At 39.4% G+C, this 25,913-nt stretch overlaps 1 protein-coding gene across 9 annotated transcripts in view; it reads left to right on the plus strand.

The window, feature by feature from the left end:
- The first annotated feature begins 292 nt into the window (after nt 1–292).
- SLC26A8 (solute carrier family 26 member 8) overlaps nt 293–25,913 on the plus strand; it is a 50,708-nt gene continuing 25,087 nt past the window's right edge. The window contains exons 1-8 of one of the 9 annotated variants that reach the window (XM_072945134.1): nt 293–357; nt 5,945–6,131; nt 11,297–11,436; nt 12,654–12,770; nt 14,209–14,390; nt 19,603–19,767; nt 20,467–20,616; nt 24,838–24,920. In XM_072945134.1, the coding sequence (XP_072801235.1) occupies nt 5,947–6,131; nt 11,297–11,436; nt 12,654–12,770; nt 14,209–14,390; nt 19,603–19,767; nt 20,467–20,616; nt 24,838–24,920 (1,022 nt within the window). In that variant the 5' untranslated portion in view covers nt 293–357; nt 5,945–5,946. Of the gene's footprint in view, nt 358–448; nt 542–614; nt 774–809; nt 829–5,944; nt 6,132–11,296; nt 11,437–12,653; nt 12,771–14,208; nt 14,391–19,602; nt 19,768–20,466; nt 20,617–24,837; nt 24,921–25,913 lie in introns of those variants that run through there. The other 8 variants (XM_072945133.1, XM_072945136.1, XM_072945139.1 and 5 more) reach the window with 8 other exon arrangements.

Consider the following 25,913-nt stretch of genomic DNA (forward strand, 5'->3'; position numbering starts at 1 on the left):
TAGGTAAAGTGAATAATATATTAGACGTTAATACAGTAATCAAGCGAGTGGAAAATTGCAACTGGACCAAGTAGGTCTACAAGGCATAGAGAGACAGTGACAGGAATTGAGCTTCAGAAGGAGGTTAAAGGGTGTTGGCGGGGAGAGGGGCAGAGAGGAGATCTCGCCGGGAGAATGCCCTTCAGTGGGAGGAGCCAGGCTTGCGGGGTTGAGAGCTAGGGGCTCCTCCAGCTTCCAGTTTCCTCCGCACCGTCTGTCCCAAAGGGGTCGTCGGGAGTATGTGAAGTGCGGGGCGCGAGGCTGGCCTCGAGTAGGCCGTCAACCGAGAGTGGTCAAGTGGAGGGCTGGGCGACACAGGTAGGGGGCTTCCACGCCCAGGGACCCCTCTCCCCGCTCTTGTCCCCCGCCCGCCCGCCGGAACGCCCGCGGGTTCGGCCGCAACGGCTCGGAACCGCCGGCGTCCGCGCCCACAGCGCCGCCAGCCCGGCCGGAGCTGCTTCCGACTCCAACGGCTGCCCTCCCGCCCCAGCCCAGGAACCAGGTGAACCCGGGAACCAGGGGAGCCGCTGCCGGCAGCCCCAGGTGGCGAGCGGCGAGGGCGCGGCGGGCCCCGGCTCCGGCGTCGGATGCGAGGGACCAGCCCCTCGTTACCCTTGGGAGTCCCCAGGCGGAGGCTGCGGCCGTCACCGCAGGGCCAGGATCGTTGTAGGCGCTCAGTATGTGTTTGTGGAATGAATGAATGACGGTCGTCCCTGGGAGCTTCCCTCTCAGAGGTGTGGTCTCTACTTTTGAAATGCCGCGTGGAATGGCAATGACAAGAGATTGTGTGTACGTTTGGCAAGCTGAATCCTTCCACACTGTTCCTGTGGGTTGTTGGGAGCCCAGAGCTGGTCTGCTGCCCAAGCCTCACCTGACCACCCCATCCATCTCCTCCTGAGGCCCGACTGCCCAGACGCGCCTCTTCTTTTCAGACGTCACTGCTTTTGTTCTTTCAGTTCCTTCTGACTGAGCCTCTACTCCCACCTCTCTTGGCCCCTTTCTTTTCCTATCAAGTCCTGTTTATTTATCCATGTCCCCCGTGAAGCCGCCTTCAACATCCCCACCCCAATAATGAGTTTCTCTCCAAGATAGCTCACTGGTAATACTCTTACCAGGTCGCATTAAAGATAGTTGTCTGTGTGTCTCCTTGAGGGCTGTCCTCTGATTATTCATCCCCAGCCACTAGACAGAGTGACTGAAAGTTACTGAAAGCAATGCGCGTTTGCAGTGCCTTTTCTTTTTCCACATACATTCACCACAAAAACATAGGTAGTAAGGGGCAAAGGGTTGTTGCTTCTGATGGAATTAAAAATATTTATTTTGAAATTTTGGAAGTGGATTTTACCTTCCCATGATTATCATGATTATAGAGAACATATGAAAGACCTATGAGGGGAAAGTCTTGAAACTAAGGTTCAGGATTTCACATCTATTGGGTTAATAGTCATACAATTGGGTTGTATTTAAATTTTTTATTCTATGCTTTTTAAATACTTTCAAAACATGATGTAAATGAATCAGTGGATGACTGGATAAATAGGGGTAGTATGGGGGATGAAGGAGCTGGGTCAAAAGTGCCCATATTAACAGTGCCCCCTAAGTTAGCTCTGAAAGACTGACTCAACAAAGATAATTGGCTACATTTACAGTGGTCCAAATGCTTCACTGTGTATCAGAATCACCTGGAGGGCTTCTTAAACCAGACTACTGGCCCATCCTCAGAGTTTCTGATTAATTATGTCTTATTAATGGGGCATGAGTATTTGCATTTCTAACAAATTCCTTCATTATGCTGATGCTGTTTGTACGAGGACCAGATGTGGGCTCCAGAGATTAATTTTTATTAGTAAGTAGTGAATCCGGATGCCCCAAATTATATCACACTTGTAGAGTAAGAAAATGAAACCTTAAGTTTTTCAGGCCATGGCCCACCCACCTAAATATTTTGTCTCATGGCAAGAAACATCAGGGAATTTGTAGGAGCTAGTAACAGATTCCCGCTTGGGTTGTGTGTCAGCTGAAAGGTCATTATCCCATCAGTGTAGTTTGGATTACTTTTTTGGAAAATGCACCATCTTCTCCACATTAAAGTACATCTACCGTAGCTTGTCAGTAGCAGCTTCTGATCATCATACCTTATAGGAAAGTGTCCTGCTAGTGCATGAAAACGAATGACTGGGGTTTCTGAGAAGTCAAGAAAGACATAATGGAGCTAGAGAAATTCCAGAGATGACTACTAAAAACAAACCAAAACAATAATGAAATCATGTTTTCCCTTGCTGCCTTTAGCCAGTCATATGATGAACTCTTTGAAGGCAGCTTTCCACCTGCCCCTCCTAGCCATCCTCACTGTGGTACCATGAGTTATGACTTGATTGCCTCTACCCTAGACAACCATAATAGCAATGGGCTCCAGTTGATCCTTTTGCCTCAGTCTCTCCCATCTCCAGCACTGTCCAATAGTACTTTCTGTGACAATGCCAGTGTTTTATACCTGCCCTGCCCAGTATGGTAGCCCCTGCCGTGGCTGTTGAGCACTTGAAATCTAGCTAATGTGACCAAGGAACTGAATTTTTCATTTTATTTTAATTTAGTTAAATTTAAATAGCCACCGGTAGCCAATGGCTACTATACTGGACAGCACAGCTCAAGACCATACCACTGACATGTATTATCTTGCCAAAGCACATCTCTATGCATATTACTACTCCTCGAACATTTTAAATAGTTTAAAAAAATCCATGTTCAACCCAACATTCAAGACCCTCCGGGAGTAGGCTTCAACCTACTTTTTGGGCTTGAGACAGGCTTTAATCAGACCTATTAATTACTTGCCTTATATTATCTCTGTAATGTTATCCTGTTCTCTTCCTGAATATCTTTTATTTAAACCTTTTAACTCCTTAAAAAATTTTAATTATTTATTTCATTAGTTTTTTTTTAGGGGGAGGTAATTAGGTTATTTAACATTTTTTTATAGAGGTACTGGGGATTGAACCCAGGACCTCATGTATGTTAAGCATGCAGTCTACCACTGAGCTATACTCTTCCCCCTAATATTGAATATCTTTTTCTCCTCCCTGCCCCTAGTTTAGCCAGAGCAGAGTTCAGATTATATCTCTCCCAGGAGGCCAACCTCATCCCTCTAGGTTGGGACTATTATTCCCATTCTATAGGAGATCCCATGGCATTAGGATGTGGCATCTATTTTGGAATCAGAAAGACCAGGTTCAGATTCTGGCTCTGCCTTTTATTGTATGACTCTGAGGAACTCAATGCACCAGTAAAATGAGTATAATCATTATTGGGAAAATAATACCTATCTCTTGAGATGATGTGTGTGAAGAAGCTGGCATATGGCAGGCCAGCAATACATGTTAATTCCTGTCTTTCCCACCTCTAAACTCTTACAGCACCATATTTTGGTATTTTTATTCTACTAAATTGTAGAGTCTTTGTTCTTTTGTATCCTCAGAGCATCTAGAATTCAGCAAAAGTTTGTGGAACACTAAATTAATTGACCACAGATGAAATAGCATTCTTCAGTCAGAAGTGAATGAAGGCCAAGAGTGCATATGGTAGAAATTTGTAAAATTGTGAAAATAAAAGCAGACAGACTTACCGAATTCTAGTCTAAGAGATGGTGGCCACCTCTTGAAATTTAAATGATGCAGACTGAAGATAATAAAATGAAATGCTTCTTTTGAAAAGCAAACAGATGAGATACAATACCTCCAAAGGATGTGACAACAGGACATATAAAATGCTTTATCTTTGAAAAAGAGTTAGAGAAATTCTTGGAGCAAAAACTATAATTTGTGATGGAAGGAAATGAGGATATTTTGTGTCCTCAACAACAAGGCTCTTGGGACAGAGGTCACACACAAGTGGTTCACAAGTTGCATCTGGCCTGCAGAGATGTTTTGTTAGATGTGTACTGTGTTTTTAAAAATATGTAATGTAACTGACAACATTTAAAAGTCAGAAGATTGCACATAAAAATCTAGAATTTTGGCTTCTCTTGGAAAAGATCAGATCTGGCCACGCTGGGCCCTGCAAGACCCATGGCAATAATTGCTGCAGCTGAGCAGCTGCAGCTGCCTTTCCCAGTCCCGCTGTTCCCACCATGCCTTGATGTTCATAGGTTGCCTGCTTCATGCCATCCCTCCTTTAGTGCCACTTTCAGAAACAGAATGCTGGATTCTAGACCCCAGATCTAACCCAGGATGGCATCTTTTATAATTGGAATATAATTAGCAGGTTAATTAGGCTCTTTTAGTTGCCAGAAACAGATATACTCTAGTAATGGAAGTTTATTGTAAGATTACAGAGGAAAAGTAAGGCAGTCTGGATCAGTATTCCTATGAGTTGGGGAAAGAAAGCAAAAAATATTACTTATGTTTTAGTGTACAGTTCTACCTGTGGGTTTTTTTTTCTGTAAAAGACACAAAGTACTATTTCTCTTCAGTAATACATTGCAAAATACCTCTTCCATCCTGTTCTATATTCCCCAACTACATTCTCACTTCTTTATTGAATTTGTGATCATTAGTTCTTAAGTGTTATATAGCACATTTCTGCTACCCAATGCTTTGAGGATAAAAATACATTATATAACAATGGCCCAGTTACCTAACTTTTCTGAAGCCTCAGTCATATCGCCTGATGGGATAATAGTGGTACTATAATTGCTGTCGGAATTAAATGAAATAACTCATGAAAAATACCCAGTGCAATGCTTAATATACAGTAAGTGCTCTATAAATGTTAGTGGTGAAATAATGCTTGCTGCTTCTGATACATTATAATTCTGAAGGAAAACAATGTTGCTGATACATTTAACTTGTTTGCAACGTCACCTATTTGTGAAAGAACTATTTGTGTCATCTACAGAATTTGAATGTTTACCTGTATATGTACTGCATATACTTTTTCACATTTATGTGGAAGAATATTAGCGTTCATGCCTTTTTATTATCCAAAAACACAGATGACCAAGAGTGGTTATACTTTCTCCAGAGATGGCTAAATCTCCATTCTCATTAACTCCTCCTTCTCAGTCTCTTTAAGAGCAGGATGATGCTACAGATTTTTAAAGCTTAATGTGACCCTTAGAGGTAATATGGTCAAACCATGTCATTTTATGGACAAGGAAAGTGAAACTCAGTTCCTAAGAAATTTGCCCCCAGTCATACAGCTAGTTAGAGAAATAGCCAGAGCTGGAGCCACAGTCTCCTGATATCCTGTACAGTGCTTTTTCTGCTGCATCATGATGCCACTAACTAGATACCTGACCATCATTTAAGAGATACTGAAGGCCTGCTAAGTGTCAGGCATTATTTTGGGTGGTGAGGACATAGCTGTGAACAAAGTCTTTCCTTCTGGACTTAAATTTTAGTGTGTGAAACAGACAATGAACAAATAGACAAATACTGGCAAGTGCTATAAAGAAAAGGAAAGGGTAAAATGATAATGATGGAAGCTATTTTAGATAGAGAAGTTAGAAGACGCTGTGTTGACCCCTTAACCCTTAGCATTTTCAGTGAAAATTGGTAGTTACACTTTTACCCCTTAATCCTTCCCTGCAACATAGCAACATAATTGAGTATAAAGAAAACTAGGCTTCCTAGCCAGACGCTTGGGTTCTAGTCCCAACTCTAATGATTCAACAGCCAAGGCTTTTTAAACTTGTGGGCTTTAGTTTCTCCACTTGTAAAATGAGAATAATGTACACTTTGCTTTCTTTTATAAGGTTGTTTCAAGTGTAAAATTACACAATAAATGAGAAAGCTTTATAAAACTGCAATGTGTTATGCAAATGTAAGATACCATTATATGGAAATTTTATTTCCATAAAAATGTGCCAAGGATCTAGATTTTATTTAAATTCTTTCTACTCATCCAGGAATGATGCAACCAGAGAGAAGCTTCCAGGGTTTTGGCTCTAGATTTAGGCAGAATTCTTTCCCATATGATGTGAAGCGAGATGTGTACAATGAGGAGAACTTCCAACAGGAGCACAGAAGGAAGACTGCTTCCTCTGGAAACGTGGACATTGACATCACCACCTTCAGTCACCATGTCCAGTGCAGGTGCGTATGTGCCATCATTCAGCTGTCGCCAGGCTGGCAGCCCCCAAACTCTACTTGATGCTTTTAGTGCCTACTCCTGTCTTCCTCTTTTGAATTCCTGTCATCAGAACCCTTAGCTTATTGTGTAATTTCCCTTCAGATTTTTTTTTTGTGTGTGTGGTTTGTCTTGCAGCATCTTCTTGATTGTAAACTTCTTGGGCATAAAGACCTTAGATGTTCCCCCACAGCAATGATAATTAGTTAATACATTGTTTGATTAACCAACATTATGGTCTTCTAACGACACCAACAAAAAGCAACCGTGGTGGACTATTTAAAGATAGCAGGATGACCATGCAGGTCCTGCAGTACAGGGGCTCTAACTTGATTTTGTGCTGTGAACCTTTTAGCAGTCTGATAAAGCTTCTGAACCTCTTTTCAGAACTTTTTTTATTGTGGTAAATATATGTAACATAAAATCAGCCATTTTAACCATTTTTAGAGTGTACAAATCAGTAGCATTAATGACATTTATGATATTGTGCAACCATTACCACTATCTGTTTCTAAAACGTTTTCATCACCCCAAACAGTAACTCTGTACCCATTAAGCAATAATGCCCCATTTCCCCCTCTCCCAGCCCCTGGTTACCTCTCTTCTACTTCTATCTCTATGAATTGCCTATTCTAGAGATTTCATATAAGTGGAATCATACAATATTTGTCTTTTATGTCCGGCTTATTTTACTTCGCATAATGTTTTCAAAGTTCACCCATGTTGTAGCATGGGTCAGTACTTCATTTCATTTTATGGCTGATGATACTCCATTGTATGGATATACCATGTTTTGTTGTCTGTTCATCTCTTGATGGACACGGGTTGTTTCCATTTTTTGGCTGTTGTAAATAATACTGCCATGAATTTTGGCAAAGGAGTATCTGAGTTCTTTTAGGTATACACCTGAGAGTGGAATTGTTGGATCATACTGTAATTCTGTATTTAACTTTTTGAGCAACTGCCAAAATTTTCATAGAAGTTGCACCTTTGTGCATTCACATCAGCAGTGTACAAGTGTTCCAGTTTCCATATCCTCTCCAACATTTGTCATTACCCATTTTTTTGATTATAGCCATACTATTAGGTGTAAAATGGTGTCACATTGTAGGTTGATTTTTGTTCTTTTTTTTTTTTGTATTTCCCTAATAACTAAATTTTTTTGATTTGTTTTGAACATTTATCTTCTTATTGCAGCATTTTTTTGTTTTACAGGCCAGGCACTGTACTTAACCACTCTTTTTTTTCCCCTGCTCTCAATTGTCTGTTTTAGTGTGAACACTTCATTGATGACAATGTTCTCTAAACACGTACTTGTATTAGTGATGATGAGCATCTTTTCATGTGCTTATTGGTCACTTGTATATCTTTTTTGGAGAGATATCTACTTCCTTTGCCCTTTTAAAAACTAGGTTGTTTGGCTTTTTGTTGTTGAGTTATAGGAGTTCTTTATAAATTCTGGATATTAAGCCCTTATGAAGTATATTATGTGCAAATATTTTCTCTCATTCTGTCTTTTCACCCTGTTGATAGTGTCCTTGGTGCACAACAGTTTTCTTTTGTCACTTGTCATTCTGGTATCATATTTAAGAAACTATTGTGAAATGTAAGATCATGAAGATTTCCCCCTATGTTTTCTTCTAAGAGTTTTATAGTTTTAGCTTTTAAATTTAGCTCCTCGATCCATTCTGAGTTAATTTTGTACATGGTGTAAAGTAAGAGTCCAACTTCATTTTTTTCCATGTGGATATCCCATTTTCTCAGCACTATATGTTGAAGAGTCTGTTCTTTCCCCATTGAATAGTCTTTGCCAGAATACTTTTAAATGCATAAAATACATAGTATTATAAAGGAAATTAGTTATATTGGAATATAGTTATCAAAATATGAAAAAATCCCCAAATTATGATTCTTTTTGAGTATCTAGAAATTGATTGCTTTTATTTTTTTAACATTTTTATTGATTTATAATCATTTTACAATGTTGTGTCAAATTCCAGTGTTCAGCACAATTTTTCAGTCATTCATGGACATATACACACTCACTGTCACATTTTTTTTCTTTGTGAGCTACCATAAGATTATGTGTATACTTCCCTGTGCTATACAGTATAATCTTGTCTATCTATTCTACAATTTTGAAATCCTAGTCTATCCCTTCCAAAATTATGATATTTAATAATTGTAGGTCTAATAACTACCATAATTTGTAAGTACTGATGAATATAAGTGCTATTTTAAGATATCTGCAGCAGTTTTAATATAATGTGAAAATATTTATGATTTCTGTTGGTGACAAAGTCAAGCTCTGCTGATACTATCGTGGTTATCAATGTTCATGACAGAAGGAAATGCTAAATTTCAGTTAGGAGGTTAATGAAATAAAGATATAATTTCCCTTAAGTTTATATACGCCCATGAATTCTACCTATAGACCCCTGGGTCATCCATAGACTTCAGGATAAAAACCCTTTGTGACCTATATCATGATAGTAACCCTAATGACTCAAATTATCCTCACTTATGATCTGGATTTATTAGTCCCTGTCATCCTTTGACTTTATCACCCACAGTTGGCATGTGTTGGGTGACAAGTGAAGAAGGCCTCCTCATGGCCCTGTTGCAGGCCTTCCTCCCTCTGAGCCATCTCCTTTGTCCATATCCTGCCTTTTGTAAGCTGTGGTCTTGGATGTCCCTCCCCAGTCCTATATTACTACTCTCATTTTTTCTGCTCCAGGATGGGTCAGAGGTCATATGTCAAAGAGGGCATTTGGGGGCCACTTTGGCTTTGTCTCTACAAAAGGATAATCTTTTCCTGGCTTATACCTCATCCTAAACAGGTACCACCAAAGAAATTTCAACTTACCTCCCCTCCACCTGCCCCACCCTTAGACACAAATCTGACCTCTGCTGCCTCCCATAGGCTTTTACAGCAGTTCTTATTACCTGCTTCCAAAACATACAGTTACATCCATTTCTGAATTTTGCCCTGAAAGGTAGCACAGCACTGTGGTTAAGAGTGAGACTCAGAAGCCAGATTGCCTGGTTTCAAATCCCAATTCTGCTGCTTCCCAACTGTGTGACCCTAGGTAAGCTATCCCAACCTACTGTGCCTCAGTTTCCTCATCTATAAAATGGGGATGATAATAGCACCTACCTCTTAAAGTGGCTGTGAGAATTTAAAGAGCATTTGTAAAGCACCTAGCAAATAGAAAGCACTCTATAAGTGGGATTATTTTAGTAAAAAAAAAATCATAATCTTTTAACTCCATCTCTTTCTTTCTGCAGAAAACCTCATCTCTTTCCTCATTTTCTCCCTTTTAGTTAGCAACTGCAAATACTCCCTTTCTTTTAAAAAAATCTCTCCTGTGCTTTCACACCAACTCTTACGTTCCTCACTTTTAAGACGTCTTAACCTAAAATCCAGATTCATGGTGAAGTGCCTATACTCTTCCCCTACCAGCTTCAATTTCTATCCCTCTAACTCCTTCCTTGATTCCCATCAGTCTTAAATCCTCATTATTCCATAACCATTTTATTTATTTATTTATTTTTTGCCATGCTAAAGAGCTTTGATGACTCTCCTTAGGGTGGATTGTCATCCACCAGATGGAAAGGAGGGGACCCTGGACTGGATGCAGGAACAAATTGTCCCGATGCCATGCTCACCCCTCCCCCATAGAGAACCATAATTGGAGAGAACACATTCTCTACACCTGCCTTACACCCAGGAACTCTCATAAAAATAGCCGTGTGGTGCTATTTCCAAACCTATGGTCTTGCTCCTGGCCCCTGAGCAGCATTTGACAGCTGCCAATAGGAACTGTGGCAGTAATAGAGTGGATAGAACACTGAACTAAACATCAGGAGATCTGGTTTCTAGCCCCAGCTCTGCCCACTCTTACTACTCTGACCTTGACAAAGACATTTACACTTATCTGGCCTTAGTTACCTTAGGGAGAGTAATGTTCATAGCTGTGAGAGTCAAACATGTTGAAATTACTTCTTTTCTGAGTATACATTTTAGCCTTGCATACCCTGAAGTTATATTTGTTGCTATAGTCAAATCCCAATTATTCAGCTACAGCTCATACATGAAAAATCTCCATACTCTTTGCTTTCAGCCCATACTAAGATGTAAATAGCAAAGAGCAATTTAAAACCAAATTAATTTTATTGATTGATTAATTAACCGATTGATTGGTTTACAATGATTCTGCTCTTTTAGATGATCTAAAGTTTAGGTTTTCTCAATCTCAGTACTGTTGACAGTTTAGACCATAAAATCATTTTTTTGTGGAGGGCTGTCCTGTGCATTGTAGGATGTTCAGTGGCATCCCTGGCCTCTATCCACCAGATGCTAGTCATGATAATCAAAAATGTCTCCAGATATTGCCAAATGTCTCTTGGGGAACACAATTGCTTCTGGTTGTTATATGCTGCATAAAAGGATAATGAAAGCCTTATTTTTTTTAATCTTATTGCCTTTTTTTTAAACTTGGCTAACTCCTTAAGCACAGGACCCATAGTCTATATTTTCTATAAATTTCTTCTTGCTATAGGTCAAAGCCACATAGAGTTAATAATACTCAGTAAAAATTTTAGTATACAGGAATGATGTGAATGTGTTAACTCCCTGCCACCCACCAGTATCACATCTCAAAAAACTGTTCTTACCAAAAGAAGGTAACAACAGTCCATTTTTCTACTGGAAAATTTTGGCAGGTTGAATTCTTTTCAAATTTCTGTTAAAACACAGACCTGATTTGTATGCTGACTTACAAGACTTACTTCTTGTCCTATATATGGCACTGGTTCTCAACTGGAGGCAATGTTGTCCCCCAGGAAATATTTGGCAATGTCTGGAGACATTTTGGCTGTCACAACTTGGTAAGGACATCTGCTTACTACTGGCATCTATTGGGTAGAGATCAGAGATGCTTCTAAACATCCTACAATGCAGAGGGGAGCCCCACAACAAAGTGTCCAATGTGTCAAAATGTCAATAGTGCTGACAAGAAACTCTGCTGTATGGGAAGAAGGATGTGCTATGCCTTTTCTTGACTACATGTTTGTGGGTTGTGTTTTTGTTTTTGGAGAACCTAATCAGGTCTCTTCCTCTTTCTCACAGCTGCTCATGGCACAAGTTCCGAAGATGCATGCTTACGGTTTTTCCCTTCCTAGAGTGGATGTGTTTTTATCGTTTCAAGGACTGGCTTCTTGGAGACTTACTTGCTGGTATAAGTGTTGGCCTTGTGCAACTTCCCCAAGGTAAGGAAGATATTCACCCACAGACAATACATCATGCCTGGTCCACTTGTCTAGAGTAAACAATTGCTTGTACTAGATGAATAGAAAAAAGTGTGAATTCTATTTATATCACTACCATTTGTTTCCTTACCTGCCAAATTTCTAACTCTTGCTTGAGTGTCCTCACAATACGGCAACTGGCAGGACCAACTATATGTGTGGGACCCGGTGCAAAATGAAAATGCAGAGTCCCTAGTTCAAGAACTATCCAGAATTTCAAAATAGTCAGAGTGGAGCATTAAGCCAAGTACGGAGCCTTCTAAGCCCAGGGCTCTGCGTGAGTGCTGAGGTCACACGTCCCTGAAGCTAACTCTGATAGCTGGTGACCTGAATGAAAGAGACAGAGAGCCAGAGAGCAACCAAGGCAGAAGCCACAGTCTTCTGGCAACCTAACCTCAAAAGTGACATCTTAGCCTTTTTGTTGTAGTCTGTTTATTAGAAGTAAGCTACCAGGTCCATCCCACACTTAAGGTTAGGGCTCAGGCAAGGGCATGAATAGTAATTAGCCATTGCAGATCATCTTAGAGGCCCTCCAGCACTACAACCATTTATGAGAAATCAGGGAAACTTGAACATTGACTGGATATTTGATGATGTTAAAGAACCATTATTAATTTCTTAGGTGCGATAATGGTATTGTAGTTAAAAGAGGGTCTTAAAGATATACACTGAAATATCTACAGATGAAATGATTTAACAATTTGGATTTGCTTCAAGACTGGAGACTGGAGATGATTGGCAAGAGAGACCACATGTACCAATTTGGAGTCAAGTCAGTTGAGTGTGATTCTTACCTTGCTCTGCAGCTTTATCTCCAGTCCTGGAGGATTCCTAGGGCCTTCTTGTGCTAGACTGAGGGCAGAAGTGCGGCTGCTTCTGAGCTGTTGGAATTAAAGCTTTTACTGCTGTGATGTTTGCTTTCGCTCACAGAGAAAGATGTTTGAGCCTTTGGTTTAGAATTGAAGTATAAAAACATGTGGTGAAATAGGAAGAGAAGCTGGAAATCAAAGGAGAGAGTAAAAAGTACGAATTAAGGGCTGTACACCTAGGGATACTGTTACCATATTCAGTCAGCTGTGTACATGGATCATTTTTACTTTAGTCTTTACAGTTTTTAATTTAAAGTGTCTTTTGAAAGCCAGGCCACTTTTGCTTACTTTAATTATCTTACTTTTCAGACCTGATGCTTAGTTTGCTGGCAAGGCAACTGATTCCTCCTCTCAATGTTTCTTATGCAGCTTTCTGTTCTTCAGTAATTTATGCAGTTTTTGGATCATGTCATCAAATGTCCATTGGTGAGTTCAGTGCTAGAACCACAGGAGGTGGATGAGGTCTCCATTCCAATCATTTACTTATTACAGGAACCCAAGTTAAAGCTATGTTTAAGGCAGAAAGAAACGAGGCAAAAGAATCATATTCTATCTGTAGGGTTGGTGTTCAGATTTTAGAAATTGAACACTTCTTGTGTGTCATTATTAATGTCACCGCCAGGCAAATAGGTCACCAAGCTGTTGCCCAAAGGAATTAAAGGACAAGAGAAATTACCACACATTAGAATCTGATGATCCTCAACCCGGAAAATCCAGAAATGATTTTGCCCAAACTCCCAGAATGGATGCACCTTTCAGCTGGACCCATAATAACAAAACTCCATGGGCATGATTTATAATAATCATGTCAGCTTATTAGTTTGCAATGAGAAAATGCTGTCATAGTCATCAGAGTGCTCAAATCCACAGGATAAGCACTTTCCTTCCCTGAGTCAAAAGTCCATCTACTAATTCATAAATAGAAATGACTGTTAGAGGGACCAGACGAGCTGAAGTTCGTGTTGTCAGCACAATTACTTCACCTAGGTGAACCCATATAGAGATCAAATCACAAAATGCCCTGACAGCCTTAAACGAGCATCACCAACACTTATGCAGTCAAGTGCCTTTTCCTGAGCTTCCCCACTGAACAACAGACCAAGCAACCAACATAGACCATTCTGACTGGCACATGCTTCCTCCAGAAATGTTTGCATGTTCAGTCCGGTTGCCATCCCATTCTGCTAGACATGGAGGGCCCCTGTGCCTTTTTAAAAGGCAATATTGCATATCTTTACTAAAATCTATTATACATTGATTCTACATTTGAACACCGAGAGAACTATTTTATTCCCATATTTCCAAGTTCCTGAAGCACATTCCAGTCATTTCCAAATACGGATAACAAGGGCTAGTAGAGTTTTGTTTGTCAGGTAATTTAAAGGTCAGATTTGCCTTTGCTCTTGTGTATGAGTATTCCGACATGAGGATGAAATTAAATTATGTTTGAAACCAGTTTAGCTCAGTGTCACTTTGCACCTAGTAAATCTTTTATAGGTGTTGGGTATTATTTTTCTTCTTATTATTGATCAGCTTTGTTTTCTGATCCTTTCACCAGCACTTCATTTTTCACTGTTCTAAGAGCAGGCACAGTGGCTGAGCTTGATATACATTTCCAGTCAATTTCTCTTCACTCCTACTCTATAAGCCCAGGATGCAGACAGGTTAATACCTGGACCCCCACGACTAAATTTTGCAAACTGTTTACAGTATGTGGAGCCAGAGTTCTTTCCTCTGCTCTTTCTTACTTCTTAGTGGCCACTTTGAGATGAGAAAAGTTTAGACCATGCCTTGCTTTTGTCAGGAACTGTCGGTTTACCTGGACTTAAAACCTTATCTTCTGCCTACACGTTTTCTTTGACAGGTTCCTTCTTCCTTGTGAGTGCTCTGATGATCAATGTCCTCAGGATATACCCATTCAACAGTGGCCGCCTAGTGCTGGGAACTTTCATCAGGGACGATTTTTCTAACTTATCCTTCTTTGAGGGCTATAACAAGTCCTTGAGTGTGGTGGCGTCTACGACTTTGCTGACTGGGATTATTCAGGTAGGACCTGAGTCTCTGAAGAAATAACAAATAAACCAAGGGGCTACAAGTGGAACCTTTCCTTTAATTGCTCCTGTTATCCGTTGTGATATATCTGGAACTCTAGTGATTTATTTTTTGAAAACTTATGGGATGTGTGGATAGGCCACCTTCTCAGTGACAAAACTTCTGTCTCTTCAGAAATCCACCACCACTGTTTTAGGATGAGATACTGAACATTTTCATCAGTCCCTTCTGCTTGAAGACTAAAGAATGGTCCCAGAAACTATGGCCTAGACTTATACTCATGATTTCACATTTTTTTAAAATTTTCTTTGTGTTCTTTTAAAAAGAACAGCACTCATGGACTCACATACTGTATTTCTGGTTAGTGATCATTAGAGTCAGACCTGGGATCCTTTTTCTGCAATGACAGGACCACAGCTAAAGGTAATATCAATGACTTGTTAATAATATCAAAACTTATTTTGGGCAGTGTCTTTCATTTCCTCTGAGAGTCTACCAGCTAAAGCTTCAACCACTGAACCAAAGTCACATATTTTAGGTCTATTTCTCTTTCTTCTCAACTAACCCACTCTCTAGCTAATTTTCACTGATCTCCCCTGGGACCATTTTTCATTAGGTAAGGATTTATTGGGAGCCCACAAAGGCAGGCTTTCACGGTAAGCTGACCCCAGCCCTGACAGTTACCAGCTGTATGAACTTCCTTAAATTATCTTAACTTTGTGGGCTTCGGTTTCCTCATATTTAAATGTGAATAATAATATTTGGTTTGCAGAGTTCTTGTGAGGATTAGTGAGAAAATGCACATAAAACATTCAGCCTAGAGCCTGTCACATAGTAGGCATTAGTAAGTTATAATTACTGGGTACAGAGAAATGAAATTAGTATTTTAACAGAGACCAAAATTTTGAAAAAATATAATACCCATGGTTAAAAAATTCAATCTTGTAGGAGAAGACAAAATAACAGGCAATAAGTCAGCAACCTGTTAATCATCTAAGTGGCCTTGGCATGTTCTTTCCCCTCTCTTGGGTCTCCCTCTCTTTTTTTTTCCACATAATAAAGGAGGAAACATTCCATTTCCAGGAAGGTGGAATAGATGTACTTTTCCCTATTTCTCTTGCTAAGTGCAGCTGAAAACCTTGGAACGGTATATATAAAACAAACATAAAAAGACTCTGAAAGGTGGAGAGAAGACAAACAGGCTTAGGATCCAAGGAACAACACAGTGGTGAGTTCCTTGGGTTTTCTTTTTGCCTTGTTTATCTCCAACTTGGTGTTGGAGAAGCCAGAAACCCAAAATGCCAACAGGTACAGGCTAAAAAAGAGGCCTAACAAAAGTCTGCTCTTCAGAGCCCCAAGACAAGGAAAGGCTAGCAAGACTGAACACTTTTACCTGGTAACTTCTCTATTCCAGGCAACACCAGGAAAAACAAACCAAGGCTGTGGTGTCACCCCTACTATGCCAGCAAAGGCCAAGTGGGGAGCCCAGACTTCTAGCCTCACCCACTTGTAAGGAGGTACCCACCCACCCCGACCTGGGGTGTTATGAGAGAAGGCCAAGTAGGGAGTCAGGACTTTTCATCTGCACTGGGCAATAATGAGATGCCCATCCTACTCCTTGCTGGGGTGGTGTCCGAGAAAGCCTAGTGAAAAGCCAGGTCTTTCACCACAACGTGGCAGTGGTGATGACAACCCCCTCTGTGACAATGTCAGTGGAGGCCATATGGGGAGAAATAAAGGCATTCTTGTCTCTTTCAGCCAGGGTGGTCTCAGTGGAGGCCTAGCGGGAAGTTAGAACTTCCATCCCTCCCCAGCTATAATGAAGAGTCCTTACTGCCTCAGGTGTCAGTGGATTTTTGAGAGGAGAACCTTGACTTCTGCCTTACCAAGCAGTAGCAAGGTGGCACCCTCCCCTTCCCTTGTCTGCATTTTATCAAAATAAGCTAGCTAAAACAGAAGTTTTAAATAAGATCCAGAGTCTGATATCATAGTACCAAAATGTCAACAATTCAACTGAAAATCACTTGTCATACCAAGAACCAAGAAAGTCTCAACTTAAATGAAAAAAGACAGTACAAAGATATCTACACTGAGATGATAGAGATGTTAGAATTATCTGGCATAGATTTTAAAGTAGCCATCCTAAAAATGCTTCAGCAACCAATTATGAACATGCTGAGAAGGAAATTTATAGCACTAAAATGTATACAGTAGAAGAAAGGAAAAGTCTCAAATTAATAATCTAAGCTCCCACTTCAAGAACCTAGAAAAGTAAGAGCAAATTAAATCCAAAATAAGCAGAAGGAAGGAAATAATAAAGAGCAAAAATAAAATTGAAATTTGGAAAGTTTATATCCTGATGACTCCATTTATGTAAAATCCCTGAAGTGACAAAATTATAGAAATGGAGAACAGATTAGTTGTTGCCAGGGATTAAAGACGGGGTAAAGGTTGGAGAATGGAGGTTGGGGTAGAGATGGGAGGTGAGAAGCAAATGAGGTGGCTATAAAAGCACAATAGAAGAGATTCTTGTGCTTATGGAATTATTTTGTATCTTGGCTATACTGATGTCAATATCCTAATTGTGGCATTGTATTAAAGGTGTGTAAGATGTTACATTGGGGGAAATTGGGCACACTGGATCTCTTTGTATTGTTTTTTTTACTACTGCATGCCAATCTACAATTATTTAAATTTAAAAGTTTAAATTAAAAAAATTTCTGAATGTGATAATATAGCTAACATTTATTACTATGTGCTAGTGACTGTTCAAAGCACTTCACATGTTTTAGCTCATTTGATCCTCACAACACCCCCCTGTATGAGGATAGGTATTACTATGGTCCTTATTTTAAGGAAACAAAGGTATAGAGAGGTTAAGTGAGATGCCCAAGGTCATATAACTAGTAAGATCCCAAACTGGGATTGAGGCTCAGGTTATCTACCTCTAGAATCTGTGCACTAGACAATTGTAAAGTGCAATCTAGTATTACTAAAAGTGAAGAATTCATTGTCAAAAGAATATGAAGTAAAGGAATAACTTTTAGTTGGGTTGGAGTTGCCTGGGGAGGAATCAACCATTTATTGAGCCTTTCTTTCCATTCATTAAATACTTGGTACAGAACTTCCTCACCTCCTCACTTCCTCACTTCCTCGACTTATGATTGGGTTACATCCTGATTAAACCCATGATAAGTTGAAGTCAAAAATAGATTTAATACACCTAACCTACCAATCATCATAGCTTAGCCTGGCCTACTTTAAATGTGCTCAGAACACTTACCTTAGCCTATAGTTGGACAAAATCATCTAACACAAAGCCTATTTTATAACAAAGGGTTGAATATCTCATGTAATTTATTAAATACTGTCTTCAAAATGAAACACAGAATAGTTACAAGTGTATTAGTTGTTTATCCTCGTGATCATGCGGCTGACTGGGTGCTATGGCTCACTGCTGCTGCCCAGCATCGGAAAAGAGCATCGTACTGCATATGGCTAGCCCAAGAAAAAAATAAAAATTCAAAGTATGGTTTCTACTGAGTGCATATTGCTTTTGCACTATTGTAAAGTTGAAAAATCATAATTTTCATTGAACCATCATAATTTGGGGACCATCTGTTCTTGCTTTCAATAAGGTTGACAGATAGGTTTCATGTCACAGACCAATTCTGATTGACAATTGATGCCTAGAAAATTATGTTAACACAGATTCTGATGCCACATCACAGCTGGATAAGAAAGAGTTCTGTGGTTAATTATATGTATCTGCCATTTACAAGGTGGAAGGAAGGGGTGGCGTGAAGGATGAATGATATGTATTTGCATCTGTCACTATTTTTGGATTTGAGCTAAGTGTTTTACATGTATTATGTAATGTAATCCATACGAAACACTGCAGGTTGAGTATTATTCATTTTATAGGTGAGAAAACAAGTTCAGAGAGTTTAGTAACCTTGTTCAAACTCACACAGCAAGTGAATGGCAGAGCCAGCACTGAAATCAAGTTCTCCATCCCCAGGAATCATGCTCTTTTCACCACACCTACTGAAGGAGGGAAGTTTTATTGAGCTCTTGAAAGAGATGACAAACATGGATTGGCAGAGATTAAAAAAAACCAAAAAATGCGTTTGTACTTGAGCACAGGACTAGACATCAGCCAGTCACAGAAAAGACAGGAAGCAGAGTGGCCTGACTAGAATAAAGAAGCATATTGGGCAGTAATGATAGAGGATGAAAGGAGACACCATGTCCAGTTAACTGAAAGCTTTGAAACAAAAAGCTTTTAAAAGCTAACAGATTTATTCTTCCAAGTTTATTTTTCTAAGAGTGTCTACTGCAGTAGAAGATGAGGTGGTGACAAGACTTTTGTTTTTCTTTCCCTGTCTTCTTCAGTGGGTTGTGTCATTTTTGTTAACCTACCCTCTTAAGAGGATTGGGGTTCCCCCTCTATCCATAATCTTCTAATTGTTTTTCATTATAAAAGATAAACATGTATATTGCAAAAATCTCAAATAATAAGAAAGTGTATGAATTATAAAATAGTGACCTCAACCTTTAATCCCATTCCCCAAAGGTAACTTCTGTTAATAGTTTAGCATCTATCCTCTTAGATCTTTTGTTTATTATGTAACGTTTAAAATATATATTTATATGTTATATATGTGGATATGCATGCAAAATACTATGTTTTACATGTATTTAATCCTGAAGACATAAATTCAGTTTAATCTTTCTTCATAAAGATAAGAGTCAAAAGCCAAAAAGTTTAAGCTGGAACCCATGTTGTTTTGATTTTTTCCTTTGTGAAAAACTGCATTCCTCACAGGGATGTTAACATTTCCTGAAGAGAGCTATCAAAGCTTCTAATGAAAGGGCCTTTAAAAAGGCAGAGTCTTGTTCTGATCACTTTGTCATTGTTAACCCCACATCAACAAAGTCAGAAGATTCTAGGGCAAGGACTTAAGCTTATGTACTTGTGAAGAAAGAAAGAATTGTAGTCTTACGCCTGTAGGGGGTCTCTGAATCAACACCAAGGACCTACTTTATCTCATCAATTTCAGTTGAATAACAGAAGAATTATCAAAGGGGCCTAACCTAACTTTTTTTGTTGGAACCCCTCAGGAGATTGCCAAATTGGTGCCATTGCTGGTTTGATGACAGTCCTCCTCACTCTGGTTTTCTTTTCCATCTGAACCCCCTACAGCTATCAATGGGCATGTTAGGTTTTGGCTTCATTGTCACTTACCTTCCGGAGGCTGTAATCAGTGCTTACCTGGCTGCCACGGCGCTACACATTATGCTGTCTCAGTTGACTTGCATCTTCGGGATTATGATTAGTTTCAATTCTGGTCCCGTCTCCTTTGTCTATGTGAGTAATTTCTACCCTCACCCAGAGTTACAATTGCCCCCTCCCCTTACCTCCAAGAAGAAGTGGACTCCAGTGGAGAGACTTCTGCATAGGCAGCTGGGTCAGTCAAGAGGGTCCTAGAAATAATTTCATCTCGTCTAAATGTATAGTCTTGGTTAATTGCAGGTGCCAGTTGTTCCATGTTCTCAGTTACATTAGCCACTTCACCCAGCCTTTTAAACTAACATGATTTACATTAAAATTTTGTCTTTAAGATACTGTATCTATCATAATTCTTCCTATTACATGCCTCATAACAGACATGTATCCTAAAACATCTAAATAATATAAAATGCAGAGTAGTCCCTGAATGCAAGAATGGTGTAGGAGCCAAGCTAAACATACATGGTCGGGGAAAATTGATAAACAGTAAGCTAATAAACAGAACTCCTGGGTCCTTTCCATTACACTGAAACATACAACGTGTATTATCTTCTTATTGGACATTATTGTCTTTCAAAATATCTTTTTCAACTTAAAGAAAAATCTATATACACCTCACTATTGCTCTCATGTTCTAGTACTGCTCCTAAAGACCTCTGTGCCTAGGAGCACTGCCTTGGGGCTTACTTCCTTTTGAACTAATTTAGAGTGTCATTTTCTAGATTTAGGCAATTATTACGTCCCTTTCTAAGTCTCTGTAATTTTGTTTTCTTTCAGAACATTATTAACTACTGCATAGGTCTCCCAAAAGCTAATTCCACCAGCATCCTACTATTTCTAACTGCTGTTGTTGCTCTGAGAATCAACCGATGTATCAGAATTTCTGTCAATCAGTACCCCATCGAGTTTCCTATGGAAGTTTTTCTGGTAGGTGTTTTGATGTTACAAAGTCATGGTTCAAATCATTTTAAATACCCACCTTTTAAAATGAATGAATGAATGAATGAATGAATGAATGAATAAATAAATAAATAAATAAATAAATAAATAAATAAATAAAAAATGGGATGTAACCTAAGACGGGAAAGTTTCATGGGAGAATTGTAGAAATAATAGTATTTTTAAAATACATATTGAATTGTGACAAAGCTGAATACAATGCATATAGTTTCACATGCTAGCTTTTATTTGCAAAACATACTTATTTTTCAAAGTGCTTTTATCTATTGCTTCTTTTTCATGCTATTCAAAAAATAGGTGTTTTTTCCCCTCATAAAAGCAATACAGGCTCATTCTAGCAATTCTGGGAAACATAAGGAAGAACAAAAAGGAGGAAAAGAAATTCCTATAGCTGCACCATCCAAAGTCAACTATGGTTGATATTTTTGTATTTTCAGTTATTTGCACTTTGCTTCTTTCAAACAAGCATATGACAGGCCTATGCTCAGTGTTGGTGAATTTCTGTGTTTTTCCATGTAGAAGTTTCATTTCTATTTTAATATAGCTGCAACCATACTGTTATTCAGTCTCCTTTCATCCTGACTGTGCTACAGTAAAGAAATTGAGGGACGAGATGTTAAACAAATTACCTAATCCACGTCACTAAGGGGCAGAGCTGGGTTTGAGGCAGGGTGGGGAAGGTGCGTGCTTATGTATATGTCCTAAGTTTTCTTTTGACATATTTTTCTTTAGATCAGTGGAAATGTTTAACTAAATAAGTATGATTGTTTTTTCCTTTTTGAGAATATTTTTTAAATGCTGTCTAATGATAACATTTCTTGTTTCTTTTAAGAAATCTGATAAAAATATATCTTTTGTAGTTATAGTTAACAGTTTTACAATAATATAGACATTTTCATAAACAAAGCTCAGGTTTTTAAAGTCAGCATTTCTCTTATCAGGATCACTGAATCTTTGCGTGTCCATGAGAATTATTTTCCCTTTCAGAAGTGTTCTGTGGCAGAGATACTTAAAGCTCACCATGTGCTCCCCTGTTATTTCCCAGCTGGCCTTATAGTTAGGCAGGACCATGTGAATTGGTGGCCAAAGCATAGGAGAACAGATTTGAGTTCTTTCTTCCCCTGCTGTAATAATTACAGGGGCTGTGTGTTGAGATGACAGAGTCTCTAGGTAGAATTAGCCTGCATCCCCAAGGCACTGTTTGCAAAAAAGCTGCCCTGAAGAGACACTGACCCATAGTGGACTTTGTGTGGGGAAAAAAAAAACTTTCATATGTTAGGACACTAAGATCTCATGGTTTGTATGTTGCCACAGCATAACCCATCCTATGCTGACTAATCCAGATCCATACTCCTCATGATTGAAAGGGTATGGGCATTGCTCTGAAAACTGAGAGCAAGCTCTGTCTCCTAACTATTGTCTACTTCTTGTGGAGGTGCATATCCTTTCTTCCCTGGAGTAGTTCAAAAAGCTATCAATTCATAAAGGCCAGAAGGTGAAAGGCTGCTTTTACGAAAGACTTTCCAAAACACTATACACAAATAGTGGAGCCGTAGAGCCCAGGGACAATGTGTATATGGAGTTTGGGGAGTGGAGTCAGAGGCACCCTCTTCTTGTGGACCCCAGTCCAGCTCTGGAGTCCTAGGAAGCTGAGGCTCTAGAGTCACCAGCAGGTGGCATCAGCGCACTCAGATATCAGCACGCTGTCTCTGTCCCTGTCTGTCTTTGATTTTAGCTTAATTCAGGTAAAATTAACATATAAAATTGTAAACTATTTAAAACGTACACTGTGATGATTTGATATATGTATAATTGTGAAAGGATTTCCCCCATCTGGTTAACTAACACATCCATCACCTCTTATTTACCTCTCTTTCTTTTTTTTTCCCAGTAGGAATATTTAAATTGTGCTCTCTTGGCAAATTTCAATTATATAATACAATGTTATCAACTATGATCACCATGTTTTACAGTAGATCCTCAGACTGTATTCATCTTATAGCTGGAAGTTTGCACTGTTTTACCAATTTTTCTCAATTCCCCCATCTCCCAGTCCCTGGCAACCACTTTTCTACTCTCTGTTTCTGTAAGTGTGACTGTTTTGGGGGGGGGTGTTGTTTTAAATTTTTTTAGATTCCATGTACAAGTGATACTATGCAGTATTTGTCTTTCTTTGTGTGGCTTATTTCACGTAGCACAATGCCCTCAAGGTCCAACCGTGTTGTCATAAACCAACCCTCTCTTAAGAGCTACCAGCAGCAGGGATCATAGTGATGTTCCTTTAAGCAACCTCAAAGGTAATGAAAATTAACCAAGGGTTGCTCGGAAAGGAGAGGAGTAAGAGTTCAGAGGATGCTGTGGGTTGACTTATGGCTGACTGATTGGTCTGTGAGCCACAGTTAAGACATTCCTTTGAGAATGCTATAAATAATTAAGATGCACTGGAGCAGCCATGGTACAGCCCTCGCGACTGGCCTGTAAATAGTCCACTCCCACCTGCCCTGTCAGCGTGCTGGCCCTGGCCGGCCAGCCGCAGGCAAGCTGTTCCTAGAACCAGAATCTATAAAGAGAGCTAATGATAATAATAGTAATAATGGTAATAGTAATAATAAATAATAATAATTAAGATACATCATGGAGTGAAGTTGGGGAGGAAACTGAGGTCCAGCAATGAAAGTAGATGGAGACTTAGAATTATTACAAATTAGGCATTAAACTTTCTTGTGATGTAATTTATTCTCAAGGGTTGTTGAAGCCTGAAATACATTGCTTATACCCATGTCAAGTCGAGTGATTCGGAACCCTTTCTGCGATGTAGCAGGGGTTAGAGGTGTAGTTTAGACCTGGAAAAGACCTCCATGTTTGCCCTGGCAGAGAAGAAAGTGGTAGAGGGAGAATGAGAGCTGTTATGGTGTAGGAAGCAAAAAGCTTCTCACAGCAGCCCCTGAAAGCTACTGCTAACATGTGCTTGAGGGAACTGCACACAACTACCAGTCTGTCCTTTAGTGGTAGTCTCAAACATTAAGGGAAGTTTTCAAGGCAATATCTGGGATCCAGGTAAAATAAACTGACAAATAATTCAAGTTCGACAGATACAAGAACTTTTTTACATATTGTATGTTCACAGTGTATGTGTGTGTATGTGTATTTGTATATGTGTATATTTAAGCTGTAGAGCAAACACCTAAAAAGTGTCAACAGTAGTTGTCTTTAGGTGATTCATTTTTGCTTTTTAATTTTTCATATTTCATTTATTTTCCTTTATGAGCAAGCATTGCCCTTATACTGGAAGTAAGAGTTGCTTGGCCACTTGCCACACTTTTTGTCCCTTAGCTATACAAAGATCACAACTCTTCTCTGTTCATCCAGATCTTCCTTCCATTCTGATCTGTAGGCTTCCCAGGGGTCTTCATCTGATCACAGCATCACAGGTAAATGAACTGCTGTCCTGCTCAGTGTCTGGCTCAACTCTTAGAGCACATGCTGGGAAACGACTTACATGTCAGTAGGGAGAATGGGATATAGCAACTATATAATTATTATTTTAAAACCTGGGCATTGAGTTCTCTTATCTCTGTTTAATTTGCTTTGGTGTGAGGTCTTTATAAGCTGCTAGGTTGTCTATTTTCCCTCTAGTTGAAATGGAAGAAGAGATTTCATTTTAGAAGGAAATGAAAGGCGGGAAAATAAAAGCAAGTAATTGCTTTGCTAAGACCTTTTTTTGTGTGTGCTATCAAATGCTGTTCCATCTTATTAAGGTTATACCTCAACAATCCCCTGAAAGGCTTATTTATATTGGGACAGTGTACCTAGATTTTAAAACTTTTAAAACTGAGGCCTCGGCATAGCTATTATCCGAAAACATGTTTATATTTGGTCCAGATGTTTAAAGTTGGTGAGGAAAGAAAAGTCCAGGGCATCCATTTGTTCGTATTACTATGTCAGAGAGCAAGTCTGAAGTTGCTTTTCACTCTGGTTACAATGCTAAAAAGAGCTTAGGGAACCAAAAGAGGACTTCTACCTTTCTTGCTGCACTGAGCTGGCCCTGCCTCTTTCTCCAGGCTTCAGGCATAAGGACTATCACATATTCCATTTCCTGTCCTGCTAGAGGCTATGGGCACCTCTGCTCTTGGAAGCAACACATAATATTTAGATGATCACGTGCCTTTTCTTTTTAAACCCCTACAGATCCTTGGCTTCACTGCATTTGCAAGCAAGATAAACATGGCCACAGAAAACAGCAAGATGCTCATTGATATGATTCCTTATAGGTTGGTAATTCCACTTTTCAAGACTACTTTTCCCTTTTTGTTACTTTCTCTTAGCCTCTGATGTCACAGCCTGATTGATATTGTTGACCAAAACAAATAGACTGCCGGTTATTTTTCCAGCAAAAGTGGGTTTATTTGGGATCAGCAGACAATTGCAATTTGGGGTCTGCAATCATGATGAACCACATGCAAGTCCTCCCACAGCAAGAAAAGGAGTTTTTATAGAGGGGAACAGGAAATTGGAGGAAGGGGGGATATAATAAACAAAGAGTCCATAGCTTTTCATTGGCTGAGTCCTTTGCCAGAAAAGGAGTCTTTCTTCTTCCTGTTGGGCTCTGCAAAGGTCACAGGGCGTGAGAGCTCCCCATCCTGGTCTCCTGAGTCTACTTAATTAGTTTCTGTTTATTAATTTTTTAACGATATTGTCTACTAACAGTCTCTAGCCACAGCCAAATTTGGGTCATGGGCTCAAATTCATTTTAGAACACAGAGGTTCTGAAGGACAAAGCCTAGGACAACCCCTTGTTTCTTCTTTGGTCAGCCTCTGACTCTTTTCCCATGATTGAACTGGTCTCCTTACCCAGGTAAACTGTTGGATGCACTGAATACCAGAGAGACTCATGAATTTTTTTTCATGCACATTATGGACCTTCTCCACCTCCATACCTGTTTGATTAACTTCTGTCTGATGGGGCAAGAGATCTCTGTTTTCCTAGCCTCTCTCCTGGGGTTCAATGATCAAGAGATGAGCATTCCTTCTGTTTTCAACTACTTAGACTGAATTGGTATCCTTGAGCAACATTATTTTCTTACTCCAAGTAAAAAGCTTTCTTCAAGTAGTCTGGCATATGGAGTTCTAAAGGACTTGTAATTAATTTGTATTATGATTCCTACCAGTGACTATGTGGCATCACTGTTGCTTCTGTTAGGGAATTATAATTTCTTTAACCTTGACCGGATGAATCATGTTAGCTAAGACAGGCAATATACTGA

Source organism: Vicugna pacos, chromosome 20, assembly GCF_048564905.1.
Source record: "Vicugna pacos chromosome 20, VicPac4, whole genome shotgun sequence".
Taxonomy (NCBI): Eukaryota; Metazoa; Chordata; class Mammalia; order Artiodactyla; family Camelidae; genus Vicugna; species Vicugna pacos.